The sequence below is a fragment of the Synchiropus splendidus genome, chromosome 2, assembly GCF_027744825.2.
Source record: "Synchiropus splendidus isolate RoL2022-P1 chromosome 2, RoL_Sspl_1.0, whole genome shotgun sequence".
Taxonomy (NCBI): Eukaryota; Metazoa; Chordata; class Actinopteri; order Syngnathiformes; family Callionymidae; genus Synchiropus; species Synchiropus splendidus.
Window position 1 is genome coordinate 15,396,803 of NC_071335.1, and position 18,839 is coordinate 15,415,641.

Below are 18,839 nucleotides of genomic sequence, written 5' to 3' on the forward strand. Positions count from 1 at the left end.
CAACTGACTGTGCTGAACCACAGATATTGCCACATGACAGTGTTGTTGCTATTTACGCATTCGTGAACTCAAGTGACTAGATCAGCTGCAGCCCCTAAACTTCCAGACCACATAATAAAGGCATTATAGCTGTTCAGTCCATGTTGCTTTATTTCAGTTGTCACATGCCAGGACCTTCAGCGCTCTTGCCTCAGGGAGATAAATCTACAAGGTGACGACTGGAGCTATCAAAAGAGCTGCTGTCTGCTTCCTCAAAAGCTCATTTGACTGAAATCCTGGCACTATTCTGCCTGGTCCAACACTGACCTCATTACCATGGTGACTACAATATCAGTGTGAATGGATCCCGGCAGCTTAGAAAGACTGACTGAGTGATAAGGTGCTTTGATGGTCATCTTAACACACACACCACCAAACTACACACATGAAAAAGGTGACAATTGCTGAGTTCTGGTGTGACATATGTGAACACAGTTTTTAAACTGCACCTGGTGTGGGCAATAAATACATGAACCCCTGGACACTGTTGTGCGTATTCATATTCTACATTGTAATTCAGGTCAGCAACAATAGCTCTTTTAAAGTACAACAAAGGCAACATACATTTGAAAAGAAAACTGAATGAAAAACAAAATCTGGCTGCATAACATCAGGATGAAAGTACTCCAGAGATGTGTGAAAACAGCATAATTTATGTTTCAGTGCAATCTTAATTCATGCTCCTACTTCATGGATGTTTTGTGATGACATCATTATGTTTAATGCAGTGACCCTGGAATTGGTGCACTGAAAAATGGTCAATGTGAGAGACGTGTGTTTATCCGTGATTAATCTGTGTCATTTGGATGGATTATTTTTGTCATTCATTAATCAAAATATATTGCTTACATTCCTCATTTTAGTGTATCCTAAAGACAGTGTTACAATAAAATGGAAAATATATTAAGCAAAAGATTATATATTTTTGAAGAAATAATGCAGCAAAAAAATCAACACAAGAAATATGAAGCTCATTCTCCAGGCGTCTAATAAAAAAATGAAAATAGAATGACTTAAGAAAATGACTTCAACACAAAGAGGTACTGTGCCACACGCCCAAGACACAAAGAAGATTCTCGTCACAAAATACAACACAGTAACAGCCAATAGCAGCAGACAATATAAAATACTACTGCTGTGCACTGAAATGTTGGCAGTTGGACACATGCTGTGACTATTCATCAGAAATATAACCTTCACTCCAGCTGACTGTTGATCTGAATGGACATTGTGGCAATGTGATGTATTTGCATTATATATAGAAATAGAAAGTCACATGCAGGCGGATAAACAGAAGTCATCTGTTCTCCCTGTCGGGCCGGATGCTCTCAGTAATTCATCCACTCTCAAGTGTATAATAAAAGTTATTCTAACCCCACCCCGCTGGGACCTTTGGCTCTGGCAACCAAACAACTGTGGAATCCAAACACTCGGCCCACACATGCATCACATCAAACAACCCTCTCGCTGTGGACGCACAATAGCATGAAACAAGAGAAGGCTCATCCTCAATTTCGAGACACAACCCTGCTGTAAACCGCTACGTGTTGGAATCGTTTTACATCCAGCCATTGTTTCTTAAATATTTTTAAAGATTGAGTTAAGGTCAAAGCAAGACGATATATATAGGAAAACATCCAATGAAAAGTTGTACAAAGTAAGAAAAAAAATAAAAGACTGGTAATATATTCAGGAAGGTTCATAGTCAGTGGACTGAAAGGAAGACTCTGAGGCCAATGCAGCATAGTTTGTGCTGTGTGGTCGTCCTTTTAATCTAAGAAATTCATCTATCAATTGTCATCCTCTTATATGAGGTCCAAGCAAAGAGGCCCGGGCAAAAATGAGAGGGCACACTGATGTGTTTCAAGGACACATCTTTCAAGTGTGTCCTGCATCTCCTCACAGCAGGACAAGCCTGGCAACTGCATTGTCATGACTGAAGACTCAGGCTCAGCTTCAGTGTCAATCTCCCATCCTTCTGTCACAGGTAAACAAAACACTGAGATACTTTTACTCCTCTGCCATGGAACCTTTCACTTGCAATGGCTGAGTTTCTCCACTGGACGAGACACATTAACACAATGACCCTTTCAGGGTGCGACTCCCAAGTTCACTCTTGTTGACAACCCTTTATGCTAGCTTGTCAAAAGGAGAAGAAGAAAAGTGGAAGACATGTGTTCAGTATTTCAGGACAGCTAAATACATTTTCACTGATTTGGCCAGTAAGGTGTACAATAATGTTTATATTCGTAATTATAATTTAGTCAGACTGCAGTAGGCTCTGCCCCCATTTCAATAGTATCACGAGAAGGGGCCCTCATGTTGGAAAGACAATGGCAATTACATTGCAGGAACCATGATCTAAAGAAATAGACAGCCAACATGTTTAACATCAAGACTGCCCCAAATGACTAAATGCAGAACTGCTGGCAGGAAACCCCCACAGCAAATAAATGAAAGATGAAGTCATCCCCTCAGAGTGGGGAGAAAAAGCCAAGATAATAAAATGACTCCAGCTTGAGAACAAACAAAAGAAAAACATTGGAGTCCAAGAATCAATCGCTTTGCGGCGTGCAGAAGGAGTGGAGCCACATGTTTTTGATAAGTGTACTAGCAGAGCTGCATGAGGTCATGATGAAGTCATCTCAGCACAGGTTTTCTGGGCTGTGCGCAACCAAAAATGCCCTGAAGACTTTTGGAAGGAGTATTTTAATTTGGGAGGCGCTGTAGAATATCACGCTGTGTCCGAACACGTCTCGCTCTGCTTCACAATGAGGAGTTTACAGATAGATGCAGAGGAAGGTGGAGTGAAATGGAAGGAGGTTTACAGCGCTTTAGTGAGACCTGCCATGATGTGTGGTCTACAGACTCAAAAAGTTTGGTTAGTGATGAGATTTGCAAAGTTTTCATGAGGAAATTAATATCCACAAACAGCATTCGCAAAGTGTCCAAGAGCAGGTGGTGCTGAAGAGTTCATCTGGGAGTAACAGCAGTCTGAGGGAAATGAACAGTCAAAACATTTTCGGGCACACAACATCAATGAATGGAATATTGACCAAAACACCATCAAAACTCACAGCTCATGATAGGCATATAAGGGTAGTTTCTGGACTTCCTAAACCGAAGGCTTTTTGTGTGTTAAAGCTTATATGTGTGGATGTTGAAGTTGTGAGAGTGGCAGGTTCGTCCCTAATGATCAGACTAAAGGGAACAACTTTGGGATGCAGATACGTGTATAAAAGTAAATTTCAGATAGATATCTAAAATGGCATGCCATATTATACTTTTCTATGGCCACATATATTAATATAGAATAAACGCAAGGCTGACAAAACGTAAGGCTGTCAAGAGTCTATATTTGAATTTCTTGTATTTATTTAGCAGTTGAGTTTTGTGATGTTGCTGTTGAGACCAAGACCAATGAGGGGCGAAAATCAACCGAATGAGTACAGAAACATAAGTCATGAAGTTATTCATTGCTGGAAAAGAAGCAGCGATCATTTTTTTTCGGTCAAGCCCACACCCTCTCGGAGAGGCAGAATTCTATCCTGCGTGTATACGTTGCTACTTCCCGTAATACCATATCCAGCAGGGTCCTTGCAGAATACTTAAAAAATAAAAGCACTATCAAGGATTTGAAAAGACATTTCCTACTTTTGTGAATAAAACAGAGTTTGGAAGCCATAAAAGAGTCTTACACTCCATTGACCACATGCATCATAATTGCTAGTATAATAATATGTTTTTCCTGAGCAGAGTTTTAGTTTGGTAGCAATGAAACAGACAGACTTGCAGTAGTGGACCAGATGAAGACACACAGGAAGTATCATTTGATTCTAATGTGTATTTTCAGAATAAAGCTCCATTGAATATGACTACAGTATATGCGTCATGATTTGTATCGTATCATTATGCTTTTGTTGGGCGACTTTACGGTGCAAGTATTCACAAAGGCTCTCAACATTAGCTATTCAAAATCACACCATAATCACACATAAAACTTGCCACAGTTTCTACTGTAAATGACAAACTGTATTCTAAGACGTTTCTCTCTCAATCCCGAGAAGTGCAGCCCAGTTGGACTTCCTTTAATAGGACCAGTTTCTATGGGTACTGACCACTGCTGAGAGCTAAATCAGCAACTACCAGGTGTCATTTTTGGCAGTACCCACCAAGTTCACGTTCATGACCTTGTAACAGTGAGAGCGCATTGGTGACTTCTGACGTACGAATACAGCAACTTTCAGTCAATATGCGGCTATGGAACATAAATATAAAAATATACGTTTACCTTTCGTAGCGTTTCGATGAGCCGTAGCACTCCGTAAAGAAAACAATCCAAATTTTGTCCACTACTACTCACGTGCGAATTCCACAACTTGAACTCCGAGAGGCGGAACACGTTTTACTGATCTCAAATAATCCGGATAGGCCAAGCCCTTGACGGCAAACGCTCTCGTCCGTGTGGATGTTATGTAGATCTGGATTTATGATCAAAGCGGAAGTGCATGTGCACAATATTGCAGGAAGCGATAAAGTGTTGCTTGCAAACTACACGGATAAATGTGACACATTTGTTAACACATAGATCCATGACGCTAGTAAACAGCTTTCTGCTACGGCACCATTCAACTTCTTCGTGGACTTTTCTTCTTCTGGCGGACGGCACTACGCGGTCAACGTTGTATAACGTTTCCATCTACAGGTCAATTACCATTATTACAACATGTGCCCGCTACGTGCTAGATATGCTTGGTGAGTGAAGACATCTATAACTGAGCTTCCCCACCAGACTTCCTAGCCTCTCCTTACATGTTGTTGTTTTTTTAATTCATTAACAACACTTTTTAAAAATCTTGTCACGTGTAGTGCTCTGCTCGGTCACTAGGTGGAGCCGCTGTCACCAGTTACGCTGCGCGCGCACCGTCATGTGCGCTGAATCGAGCACGGTTTTTTATCACTTTCAGTTCTTCCAACGCAAGAGGAGATACTGATCAAAATAGCTTGAATGCATGAAGATGTGATATGATATCATGACCAGCGAGTCAAATAGAAAATCCACGCGTCACCTGTCTTCACCTCACAGCTGCATCTCCTTCAATCAGTGATCTAAAAACGGTGAAGGGTCTGGGCCACTTCACAGCTCCGGTGTAGTAGAACCAAAATTACCGCAATGAATGACTTTCTATTTATAGAGCCAGCTATTTTCCCCTGTAGTCGCAACAATGTCACAAGGACAGCTGGGGAAGATGATGGGGCGTGGAAGAGGAATATAAAATTAGAATGCCAAATATGTGACCTTTGAATGTCACAAGATATGACCTCCAAATTCTACTTAAAACTGAGGCTTTAAGGGCACCTTAAATGATAAATAATGAGCATAATGTGTTGCAGTATCTGCAATTCATTTAAACACAAATTTATACAAAAACAGTGTATAATATTTAATTTACGATCATGTCAAATGTTCCTTTTTTTTCATGTATAGTTAGCTTTAAGAGATACCGGAAATGTTATTATTGAGTACAGTAATACACCTTCAATACTCCCTCCATGTTATGTTCTTAGTTTAATGTTCCATGATGGTTTCTGTTCTTGCTGTAGTTTTAATGTAGCACCTCAAGAGAGTCCAGGTTGTTGTCACTGACCAATGGGTTTATTCGCTGTACCTCGGTTAGAGACACCATAATAAGATCACGAAACTTAGTACTTCCTTTTTTGTGTTGGTTTTTTTTTATTTGATTTTAAGATAAACCACACCATGGTGTACTGGAGGAAACCTGAGTGCCTGGAGGAACTAAACGTTTTGTACACAAATAACATGATACAGTAATGCGAACACCACTCTACAACACTGAATTCATCAAACAATCTTTGTTATTTTATTATATGTCTATGAAGGCAGGATAAAACATGAACAGGATTTGGATTCAAAACTCATGTGACTGTAAGCAGTGATGAATCAGATGAGAAAAACCCAAATATTCCAGACTAAAATGAAAGGACAAGACAGTGTGGTCAATGCTTCCATGTTTGAGGCTATTTTCGTCCACATTCCTCACAACTAAAGTTTGCCTGCTTCCTGAGAGGAGTGATTTTCTAACTAAACGCTATGACACACACACCATGTTGCACCTTTTCCTCCTGACCACATCCTCCGAGCCAGCCTCCAAAAATGATTTTCCCTCCCCTTTGCTTTCAAACACGAGCCCCAGTCACTCCCCTGACCAATCACAGGGAGATGAACAAGCAGAGGGCTGATATATAACATCTGCAAACCAGCCACTCATGACACACACACAACACACTCCATCTTTCCTGTTTACCTCTCCAACTGAAATAGACCTTGATTTTGCTCGCTCATTCGGTTTAGGTTGAGGAAGATTGTTTCCTGCCTTTGTGATGGGGTTTCCCGCCGCGAAAATGTGTCTTCTGAGGGCCCTCCTGTTCGCATCCCTGCTTGGTGAGTATTCTCAAATCTAATCAGTCTAGTAACTTCATTTAGCAGCCAACAGTCTTAAACCATGTGCTTTGGATGTAGAGAGGCAGGATGTTAAACATCGTTTCCACTCTAGTTGATGTTCAAAGGCGCCATCAATCATCCAGTTCAGTCATCCTACTGCAGGAATAGTAAAGCATTCTCCACGTTCTTTGTTGAACCTGTCGAGCTGTGAAATAAGTTTATGTGTAAGAAACTAAGGCATTATGTGGCAGGTTACTTGACCCTGAATACGGCAGAACAGAGCTTGTTTGAACAGGCATTTTACAGGAAATTTCAAACTTTTATTTACCCAATGCTAGCCCTCTGCAAACACATTACAAATAAGTCTTTTTTTATCATTCACACCTAAATTGTAGAAGAGCTTTAACCTTAGTGGTGTATTATCAGTGGTTTATTCTTTTAGTGTGATTTTTGTAATGTTTGTAAAGTTAATGCCAAACATCAAAGTCGTATTTGTCGGTCCTTCCTAAACAGCACAACAAAGCTATATGGAAACGTGTCTGGCATGTCAAACTCAAAAACATTTTTATGTGACTGTTGCCTCTGATGAATGATCTTTCGGCATTCCCACCCATCATGAACTCAAATAGTTGTTGCAGTTCACTAGTCATGTCCCATTTTCGATCTGTATGTATGCTCTGGATGTTTGTGACGGCAGAACCATGGATGAAATCATAACTAATGACAAGCTAAACACCTTCAAATCTTAACTGATCAGGGCTTGCAGCATGATGAGTTCAGAAAGATGCGGGCGCAAAGTGACATTTGACCTGATGGAATAATGTTTGTGAGAGGGCTCAGCTATCCTGGTCATCATAAAAGTGGAGGTTTGAATATGGCAAACAGACCAGCCAACAGTCAAGGAGAACGTTTGACATTCTATCCATGGATAGAAGTCTTTGTCAGTTCTGAGGAGCTGCTTTGGAGTTGAGACTCATATCACTCCAGCTGAATGGGCAAATATGGTAATGAACAAGGTATTGATATGTCATAGATGTCCAAGTGTTATTAGTATACAGCCAGCTGTTACAACTCTCAGCTGTGAAAAGCTTTAAGAAGCAAAAGAAAAGCAAACTTAGGAAGAGTTTTGCCACAGCAGGAATCCAGTGAGTCAACTCAGAGTTCTTCTTCTCTCTGCACTCACTGCCATAAGAGTACAAATGCAAACATTTGAGACTTTATATCCACAAAGTCACTCGAGTCAGCTGTTCCAAATTCCAAGCTGGATAAACTCATTTACATTTTATTCCCCTGTAAAATATTGTATTTCATCATCATGCCAAACTGAATTCAAAGAATGGTTTTCCAAGAAAACAACCACTGTATGTGTATAAATCAACGAAATAAATAAAAATAACATTCTTGGTTCCGTACACGTCAGACTATTTAGTGATTTGTTAAGTATTAACAATCTTTATACAGAGAAATCGCATATTCATGAGGGAAGAAAAAGCTAACAAATTGTTGCACCTTCACAGCGCTTGATAAACGGTTAATATTAATGTTAATATATTATGTTAAAATATATTTAAAATTATACTATACTTGTACTTGTTACTATACTTGTTGTTTCATTTTAGGATTTTTCATTAATCCCTTGGTTGCACAGCGTTGTTGTGGTTAGTGCTGTGTCTTCCCACTGTCCAAAAACAAGGGAGGTTAACTTATGATTTCCAAATTGTCTGTTAGTCTGACTGTATGAGAGGGTTTTCCGTCTGTGTGTCCCACTGTGGACCGTTCTGGGTTTTCATAGCTGACCTGTACTTTGAACCTCATGGTGGAATGAGCTGAAAATGAATTACGTGACATCAATGACATCTCTCCGTAAGAGTATAAAGATTTTCAAAATGAAAACGACATAATCTATACACATTGAAATGGTAGCGTAAAAAACCCTAATTAAAATTCAGTTAAAATGAAAATTAATCAGCAGATGCAAAAAGCATTCTTGAAATATTATTTTCCCACTAGATAAAATGTAAATAAAGTTTATGCACATAAATATATCCTATATCAAAATTTAAATTTAGAATTGTACTGCTCTGAAGTGAATGATTAACATATAAATGAATGAAACCTTGACACAAAAATTGGAACAAATTTCAACGAACTGGTGAAATAATGTGAAATATGTATTAATGAATTAACATAGAATTATGTTAATTAATGCATTCGTGATTCATGTTGTGCTTTTGCATTAATGTAAACCAATAGAGAGTAAATTGTTTTACCATTTTCTCGCTCAGGTGTCTCATCTTCAACTCAATTCCTGGCCACACTGAACATGGGAGGGGTCACAGGTCAAGTGAACTTTGACTCCAACTCTACAATGGCCTCTGTCAACATCTCAGGCGCTGGATCATGTGGTGCTCTGAACTTCACTGTCACTGGATTTCCGGTCATGTACGGCCATTTTGCCCAACCGTGTGAAGAGTCGAATATCGGTTCGACGATGTTCACCTTCACCGCCGACCCAGTGTCAAATGTTAATGTATCACATCTGTTTGTTGACCGGTCAAGTCTGGATGACCTCTCACTGTCCCTGCAGACCTGCAACGGCACTAAGGTGTGCACTGTTGTAAGTCAAGGTCAGAAAACGATGACTCAGCAGTCCCGGTTCACAGGTCCGACTGCTGGTGATGTTTATATTCGTCAGAACAACGGGAGCACAAGGATCCTTTCAGACCTCTTCACCATCAATCTGCTCAGATCTTCGCACGAGGAGACCACTCTGTTCAGCTCAGCAAGCACGGCCGCCAGTTGTGAAGTTCTTCTTGGCAGCTTGAATGCCTCAGCATTGACAAATCTTGGCACTGTCCGGGTGGGATCACCTTTGAGTCGTGAGAAGTCCCGCCTTGAACCGACTGGCTTCAACATGAACACTAGTTTCCTTCTCCTTCGCCGCAACTCCAGTTTCCAGTGCGCGCAGGTCTATAACATGCCAGAGAAACAGGTCAGCGCTGTCGTGAGCATGAAAGGGATCAAAGGACAATTCACCTTCCACCAGGCGTCACCGTTTGATGTGACCGAGATCCGGCTGGAGTTGGAGAACCTGCAGAGCAAAGTCGGCCCTTTTCATGTGCACCATTTCCCTGTTCCGTATTCCTTAGCATCCGTCGAGTGTTCAAATGATAACGTAGGAGGACACTGGAATCCTTTCAATGTTGATACTAGTGATCCCTCTTACCCCAAAGTGCCTGGATCAACTCATGACCGCTATGAAATTGGTGACCTCAGCGCAAAGCATTTGTCACTTGCTGGTAAGAACAGAACCACAGAGATGTTCACCGACTTCAACCTTCCTCTTTTTGGGAAGAACAGCATTGTCGGTCGCTCAGTTGTGATACATCGACCTGATGGATCCAGGTACGTGTGCGCCTCCATCGGATACCCCGGCGAAGTGGTCGTTGGTCGGGCAAGATTTGAGAACCTTGTGGTGGGTGAGATTGTGTTCATACAGCAGAAAAACAACCCGCAGTCTGACGTCTCTATCTTCGTGGATCTGTCCTATGGAAATCCATCAATGGCTGGAACAAAAAACCACAACTGGCATATTCACACTTACCCCATCAGCTCCGAGCGGGATGATGAGGAAAATCACTGCAACACTGCCAGAGGGCACTGGAACCCCTTTAACGTTGACACAGCAAACCCAAACTACACTAGTCACTGTGGCCCTTCCTCCCCATTAGCCTGTGAGGTGGGAGATCTCTCCAACAAACATTCCACAGTCAACCTAGACACTGCAGTAGGTGGATTTGGAGCAAAGAACTTCTTCACTGATGTCTTCTTGTGGCTACCTCCATCTGGCGCAATCGGCCGATCTGTGGTCATTCATGAGGCAGAGGGAGGCGGTCCGAGGGTTGCGTGTGCCAACATAACTGAGGTTCAGATCCCTAAAGTGAGCTCAGGTAATTGGCACGGGCCGGGACAATCCGACGGACAAATCCAGTTCTCACAGTCGATCCCAGGGGGCCCGACAATCATAGATATCTCCCTGACAAATCTGAATAATTCAGCGGACAGCTACTACATTGGTGTGCTCCCTCTCAAACCCGGCAGCACTGACCCCTGCTCTAGTGCGGAGATTCAGGGTCGCTACAATCCCCGTGGCTGGAACATATCAGAGTCCCCAGAGCCTGGCAGTGGAACTGTTGACCAGTATCAAGTTGGAGATCTGGCTGGAAAATTTGGGTTGATTAAAGACTTGGACCAAATAGTTAAACAGTTTGTTGACCAATACCTACCTATAACTGGGCCCCGCAGCATCGCTGGACGGTCCGTGGTGATTAACAACAGAAATGGATCAAGGTGAGGAATCGTTTTTTATATCACGTCTGGATATGTTCACCCTCTCTTAAAATGTTACTGTTGAAGGTAGTTTAGCCAACCTTGTTGCATTTAACTCATGATGGTACAAAATATGAATTTACTTGGTCATTGGGAAAAGGGTAGAACGGACCACCTGGGTCACGTATGATTTATGCAAAGAAAGAAGAGGTTAGCCGGGGCCACAGATAAACTTAGAACAGCCTTTGTGTTGAGTTCATATCCTCGGATCATGCGTGATTCCCAGTCGCATGAAGTCGACATGGATCAGTCGATTCCTTGTATCTCACAGAATTTTTCTACATGACCTTAGTGGGTGAAAGGACAGTACTGGAGTGACTAGGCTTAACTGATTCTGATTCTGATTTTATAAAGTTGCCAAAACAAGGCTATTCAAAATGATTCATAAAACAAGAAAGAAGCATCTACAGTAACTCATATATAGTGTCTCATACTTCCTAGGTGTCGTTGCTCATTTACCCAACATAGAGGAAAACAAAAACATTGTTAGCGGCATGTGTTCTGAATGCTGTGTTTGACAGATACACGTGGTGAATGTGTCACAGAATTGTGTTGTTGGCAGAGAGATGCATATGATTAATGGATTAGAATGCGATCCATGAGGATTTGAGTCTTTAATCTGGTCCATTATTTGCTGTAGAATTCGCTGTACGACCATCTCCGCTCAGACTAACCCAGGTGGGCACTGGACTCTTGCCAAAGCTGTTTTCAACGGCGTGGTGGAGGGGAACATTACCCTGGTAAGAAGAAGTGACTGCACAATCTGACACCTCTGTTCCCGACCGCCACCTCAATAATCTGGTGGTGGCTCGAGCTAGTTGCACAAGATAATGTTGCTACACCAATCAGGATCCAAAACACATTTTGAAATGAAAAAAAAAGACAGCAGAAAATTGTCTCTTAAATAATGGGGTTACACAAACACACGTTATCTGTTGCACGTAGCTCGCAGTCATGGCATGCAAATGCTGACGGTGAAAGGTGAATGGAGGAACCTGTGTTTGTGTTCCACTTTTCAGACAAAACAGAACACAGCAGCACAGACCTCTGCCAAGAAACACATGGCACATTTTCTTATATTCAAAAAACTTTCATAACCCACCCAACCTTGCTAGAACAATGCTAGAACAGCCACGTTCCAGAGCAGTTGCAGTCTTTCATGAAAGTCACTTGAAAGTTACTTATTTTGTTGATTCGACTGTGTGCTGTATTTTTAAAGAAACGTTTACAACCAACACACCCCATAGTAACCATCCCATTATGACCTGACACATTTTTGCTTTTTTAAATCATCTGTTTCATTTCATTCATTTATAACTGAGAACATTCAGAACTTAGTTTCATGTTATACACATGAGAGTTCTGATTCATAGTAAGGTGACTAATACTGAACACTGGTCAAATGTGCTTGAGGTGAGGGCTGCTTTTATATACTATTATATATCAATCTATTACATATCAAAATGCAGTATTTTATCCCCAGTACAGAATTGAAAAATTGAAGACAACAGAGAGGCGAGATAAGAATCAGTTGCTTTCCTTTCATGTCCTTTGTATCAGCAGAGCAGCCACAAAAGCTGCCACAAAAACATGACACTGTACCTCTGCTGGCCAGACACTAACTGAATTCATTATCTCAAACACGGGGCGGCAGGAGAAGGAATGGATAGCTGAGAGAAATATGGTAGCCTGCACACGTGATCCGCTTGTAAAGGTTTAACCCACTAGTCTAGACGTCTAGTCGCCACCTAATGGATGAGGCAGCAATCCCAGCTTGCCAGCAGAGAACATGACCATATACGATGTCACACTCTGTTGGATATGTCTTCATGCTAACACATTTTCACCTCACAGCGGCAGCAGATGGTTCCCAGAGGGGCCAGCCACGACACAACCTTGGAGGTGGACCTTCGTTCAGCCACAAGACAGGTAAAGACACAAGAAGACATGACCAAGATTAAAGTTAACCTACTTATGAAAGCTTGACTTCTCCATTCCAACAACCACGCCCATTTCACTCTTTCACCGCAGTACAATATCTTCCCAGCTTCCCTAACTCTGCCTCCAAACCTGTCCAAATGAGCGGTCTACCTTATACTGTACATTCATATCTGAAACATTTACCTTTGACTTTTCTAACTCCACCTCCTGCCTTGTTAGCATGCTGAATAATGTGATTTCTTTTAGATGGCAGAAGCGACATTGTTCATCCAAAGCCAAAGAGTAGGCAACAGCAGCACTTGCAGTGGCCTGTCGGAGACATTCAATCCCTTCAACATGACATCAAAGGTGACGTAGCATTAACATTTTCTTTATCATGGATTTTGATGTATCATATTACGTGAAATATATCCCAAAATACAGAAGCAAGAGCAAGCTGAAGTATTTCATTGGACAACAGAAAACTTGCCAGTGGTGTGACTTCTTTAGTGGTTGTGATCAATTCTGTTTCTGCATTTCTCTTCCGCTTCAGAACTTCACCTGTTCACTGGAGAAGCCCTTCGCCTGTATTTTGGGGGAGCTTTCTGGAAGACATGGCGACATCAGCCTCACACAGAGACAGTTGATTATTGACAACAGGCTCCAACTCATCGGGGATAATACCAGTATGTTTGTTTGTCAATCATTCAAACTGAATTCAGAAGTAAAGCGTAATGTTGACTCATCATACTTACGTAACCGCACATACACTCTCACATACACATACAGGAAGTGAGTAGTCTTAGAAAAGAAGCTCACACTTCCCTTTCCTAAACAGCCCCAGCGCCCTCCTGGGGGTGCCCTAGGCCTCCACCCATTTGTAAATACTCACTTATCACTTCACCGGTGTTCCAAACGCATGGTGTCTGGCTGATATGGAGAAGTCATGATTTGAGAGAAACACATCAGCATCTCAGCGTCTCCCATCTTGTAGCTTGATCTTTGAGCATGCGATGAGAGTTTCTGAGAGGTGACCAGTAAATCAAGAACACTGTCTTTTGGCTCAGCTCTTTGATGCCAATGCAGAGTGTTGTATTCAAGACCAAATAAACCAAGACTAAAGCATACACAGACCAGGTACAAGACCAAGACTTTGAAGTCAAGTTGCGGCCGAGACCAGTGAGAGGGGAAACCATTTCAGTTCCATCCTCGGGTTACAGCAGCAGTCCTTATGTGATTTTGGCACAATAGATGGTGAAGGAAGGAATGAAAATGGAGCTGAGAATCATCATTACTAAATGGTTTCAAAGTGATCGAAACACCTGCAATAAGATGCTTGAAACTATGTTATTAAATGTCTGCGTAGACTGTCTAGGCTTTGGAAATTGGAATAATTAGAGTTAAAATGAACCTGAAACAACGCAGAAAGCAGAGCCACGAACCCAAATGAAGCCTCACAGTTTTGTTGTGGCAGACTAGAAGGAAGTGAATAACTGTAATCTGTTCTCAAATTGAAATGAATGTGCTTCTGCTGTGAGGTTGGAAAAGTTAATGAGCTGTTTGGGTACATTTGATGTGTGTCCTGTTTTAGCCGCTTCTGTATTGGTTCATATCTAGGATTTTAAGAAGGCAGCCATGATTTTAATTCTTAAGCACCCAGAGGACACACAATAAACAGGTTTTGCTGGTCTGTTCGCAGTCGTCCACAGAGCCATCGTGCTGAAGAATGGCACCGACATCATCGCCTGTGCTGACATCGTTCCAGAGTCTCCATCAGCGGATCAGACTTTTCCCACAGTGAGAATGTTTAGCCGGTAAGCTGTAGAAATCACTGTCAAAGAGCTGCAAGGCCTCCCTAATATTGTCATGGATATTTTCAGCAACAGGATGTCGGTCCATTCTTTCTTGGCAAGTGAATACAGACGAGCAAGTTTTATTAATATATATAAAACAATATTAAACCGGCTTTTCCACATGCTTCAACTACATCAACTTAAACATGATGTTTTAATATTTGCTCATGTGTAAACTATCTCGATCGTGCCCCAGAGAAAGTGGCTAATGAAAATAACCCTGACACATATTATTGGAGGTGTTAATTGACAAAGGCAAACTACAAATTTCTTCCATTCATTGGGTCCTTCTCAAGATGGAGGAAGATATTTGACAAACTAGACAAGAAAAACATGGATTTTTTTTTCTCATTGTGAAGTTGTCCATTTATGAAGAAACCTTAGGAAGGGCAAATTCAGCTGTTTCAAAGATATGTGGTGAACAGGCGCCTACTAGTGGTCAGTTTGAAAACTGTATTCTATTCCTTAATACTGCACATTTGAATATAAAATCCGAATTATCTGCGATCTATTACGGACGAAAGGTATATCACTGGATGACATGGAAATTAATGCATTTTGAGGAGGTAAATGGAGGAAAAAAAGGAATGAAAATGTCAGATATAAGATATAAAAGAAACAGTCGTCAATGTTATCCATCTTTTGAAATACAGAACGTGGCCCGGCCGGTGCCGTTGGACTGTGGCGCAACACCTTGTTGCCCATACTGAATTCCACTGTTTCTTTTTCAGTTATGGTTTTCGGAAGAGGGTTGCTGACATCGTTCAGGTCGATTTGCAGAGAGTCACCATCCTCGGAGATTCCCCTGAGCGTGCGGCTAATGGGGCATGCCAAAAGGTCACCTTCATGATATCTGGTACGTTTCACTATCTGGAAGATAGAGAAGAAAGAGTTTCAGGTTTCCTTTGACAGCGAATTTTCACAAAAAGTCATTGTGTTAGCAGCTGATGAGAGACCGGACAACAACGTAAAGTGGTCGTCCTATCGGCCTGGTTCTGTCACTATACTACAGAAAAAAAAGAAGATAAAAGATCAATGACTATCCTTCTAGTTCACCCCAACGTTATTATAGAAATCACAATATGAGTATGCAGTAGAAATCTTGGGGGCCTGAATTTTATTATTCAACAACCATATCTTGTTATTTATTTGTCGGACTCGCTGCCCCAGTTGGTTGTGGTGTGAGCTCAGGTTGTGCTCACAAGACAATGAATGACTATGGGCATCGAAAATCTTATCCCCTAACCATAAAAATGACTCAGTAATTTGACGCAGCACCTGAGTGTCCCTGTGTATCGCTTTCAGTCCATGCCTGTGTCCAAGACTGAAACAAAGAGGCACCTGTGGAGATTTCACACAGTTGAGCAGAGGAGTGTTTTTATCCACTCAGACTGCCTCCTATAGCTATCAAGATAAACACTGTAGACCCTGATGCACACTGGAGAGTTGGGAGAGTTAAGTGAACATTCTGTTCTCTGCCCAGCCTCTGGTCTTTAACAAGTTATATTTAGAATTTAAAGAAAATAGAAAGAAATAATAAAAATGCTAAATAACAATCAGTTTTACAGATTCATGCTAACCTAACCACAGGTCCACACGTCCGTCATAATTTGGAAATATTCTTTAGATTTGTCAGTTCATTCTGGTTACTCGTGTCACCACAAGCACACTCCAAAACGTTTTCAAAACAATGCTTGACTCCCATCCAAGAATGAAACTTCCTCATTATTCAAGTTGTGTGTCCACAGGCCGTGCCAAAAGAAGCATTTATAGAACATTGTTAAGCTTTCAGTCACCGGTCTTTCTCAAACGTTCCACCCACTTGGCATGGGATGAACACTAAAGATGAATTTTTGATTTAGTAGTCCAGTCAGTCCAGTGTGTGGAACTATGCGTAAACAGAACGGTGAGGTGAGGTGAGGTGAGTGTGGTGTCAGTCACACAAAACCAGTGTAACCAAATGACACCATTTGTGTTAAGTTTGCCAGGACCTGGTTGAGCAGTATTTGTCAGGACTCCACTCCCACTGTTTTGTTAAAAATTAAAAAGGGCTTCATTGGTGTTTGTTTGAATTTGGTGTAGGAAGTCCAACAAAACAAGCATACAGAGGTTAACATTTGACTCTAAACTGTCCACAGGTGTGAGTGGTTGTCTGTCTGTATGTACACAATGATGGACTGCTGTCCAGGGTGTCCCTTGCCAGCTACAAGGCCTTGCTGTCCCCAACTTGTGATCTGATTGGGTATCGCAACTATCCATCGGCTATATGTGCCTGTTCACTCAGAGTGCACCTGCGCCTGCACTGTTGCTGCTGAAGGCCTTGGACTGAATTCATTCGTCCTGGCAATGCAAGCTACTGTTGTTGAACCTAGAAAAACAACATTAGGGAATACTATGACATGAATATGATTATTATACATATTATATATAATATATTTTGGGAAAATACATTAAAATGAAATATGCTCATGATTTCTCATCACCACTGGTCCCTAGAAGTATATTGTTCATATTGCTTCATATTAGGTCTCCATATTTCAAAAACCAAAGTCTAATATCAAATACACAAACAAATGGCGCTCAGTGTTTGTATCCTAATTTTGACTCATTATTTTCAAGAAGAAACAGACAAACAAATTCAACACTGGCTGCTGACCCCTCAAATAATTATCTGCCGCATTGCTTTGAGCATGAAGGAAAGATCAGTCAGTGATACAAACACAGGTTAAATACCTAAAATATAAAGAATACCGACATACCGACTTGTATTCTACCACATTAATAATTCTGGGAAACATAACAAGTTGTAATAGTATTTGTGACAGTACCCAGACCTAAAGAAACAAACAAAAACTAGACTAGTTCAAGTGTTAGTGTGCTTACAGTAATCATTTATTTGTCTGTTTCTTCAATGAATTCTCTTGCCTTGTAATATACATCCTATTTAGTATTTTTTATTTTCAAACAAAACACTGCTATTGATGAAACTTGTCAGGCAAAAACTGAAACAATTTCATGCTTGCTTTGCTTTTAAAGGGGACGTCAATGAGGAACTTCTGAGGTCAGTGAAAACAAGTGAACAGATGGGGCCCTACAAGGAGTCCGACTCATGCACTAGTAAGTATCTCACATGGAGTACTGTTAACAGTCCATAACATCAATTAGACTTTGTGCCGATGGACTCTCTTGCATTTCAGTAGTGTCTTATTGCACCAGTAATAACTTGGAAAACTGTCATTCTGTTAGGAAACGCAGGTCTGCGGATGGTGGCAACAAATTCCCTCATTGGCCTGATGTTCGCCATCTCCATCATGCTGCCATTCTACCGATGACTTCTTCATTTGTGGCAGCCATGAGATGAAGGTTCATGGATCCTTATTTTTTAATATGAATTTAAAAGTTATATTTTCCTGTGCAAATTCTGGGTTTTGTATAAATCAAAATTGGGTTTCGACTGCTTCACTGCTCCTTAACTGTTGTACAATCTTTAAAAGTGGCATGAAGTCACTGTCTTACATTCCGGTATTTTGACTTCTGGTCGTATAACTGCACTGTTGGTTTTAATTGTGTTGTTTTTCATCTTTCAACATGTTGTCATTGAAATAAATATGTTTTGTAATCCAGTCTGAGTGACATCAGAGTCTGATATAGTCCCAATCATTTCACATTCTTATACAACTGACAGAGGGCAGTAACTAAATATAAAAACCTTTTCTTAACCAGTTAATGGGAGGGTGGCGCAATTGCTGTGTCAGGATTTATCATTCTGTTCTTACGTTCTGTTCGATTATTCATATTCTCAGGAAGACTGACGACTTTAGTGCAATGTTCAACAAAAGTCTAAGACTAATAGGTTATGTATCCAATTTCTAATTGAACGCATTTTCGAATTTTATAATACTTTGTATTAGTTTAAAAGTCAAATGTTCCAGTGTACGGAGTGCACAATTATTTCATAAACATGGACAGACTTTAGAAAAGAGGCAAGTACTAAGTGATACCTCAAAACAAGACAATTTTTCGACTTTTCTGTAGCACTAAGCTTCAGGCTTGAATCCAGTTGAGGAAACACTGGGTTTACGGGGTTCATACGTGGTTCCCTTGAGGCTTGGATGGGTTTCTTCCAGAGGTGAATTGGTGTCTGTTGTCCTGGAGTACGAGCATGCAAAGGACTG

At 41.1% G+C, this 18,839-nt stretch overlaps 2 protein-coding genes across 2 annotated transcripts in view; one reads left to right on the plus strand and one right to left on the minus strand.

Moving 5' to 3' along the window:
- The window catches only part of LOC128753680 (gamma-adducin-like), a 68,902-nt gene extending 64,493 nt beyond the window's left edge, over window positions 1-4,409 (minus strand). Inside the window, exon 1 of the mRNA XM_053855616.1 lies at window positions 4,331-4,409. The gene's annotated coding sequence lies outside the window, so the exon portion shown is untranslated. The remainder of the gene's footprint in view (window positions 1-4,330) is intronic.
- Window positions 4,410-4,720: 311 nt separating this feature from the next.
- Window positions 4,721-18,222, plus strand: LOC128754461 (uncharacterized). The gene is made up of 11 exons (XM_053857090.1): window positions 4,721-4,794; window positions 6,413-6,502; window positions 8,788-10,852; window positions 11,532-11,631; window positions 12,746-12,820; window positions 13,079-13,180; window positions 13,365-13,497; window positions 14,511-14,625; window positions 15,396-15,520; window positions 17,701-17,781; window positions 17,911-18,222. The coding sequence occupies exons 2-11, from the start codon at window positions 6,442-6,444 to the stop codon at window positions 17,994-17,996; spliced, it is 2,943 nt and encodes a 980-aa protein (XP_053713065.1). The 5' UTR covers window positions 4,721-4,794; window positions 6,413-6,441; the 3' UTR covers window positions 17,997-18,222.
- Window positions 18,223-18,839: the final 617 nt, after the last annotated feature.

What these genes read in the sequence shown, in the direction of transcription:
- LOC128754461 (XM_053857090.1), top strand. Translation starts at nt 6,442, where the DNA reads ATGGGGTTTCCCGCCGCGAAAATGTGTCTTCTGAGGGCCCTCCTGTTC. An exon ending in AACAACAGAAATGGATCAAG is followed by an intron (nt 10,853 to 11,531) that starts GTGAGGAATCGT and finishes TATTTGCTGTAG; the next exon opens with AATTCGCTGTACGACCATCT. An exon ending in TGGAGGGGAACATTACCCTG is followed by an intron (nt 11,632 to 12,745) that starts GTAAGAAGAAGT and finishes TTCACCTCACAG; the next exon opens with CGGCAGCAGATGGTTCCCAG.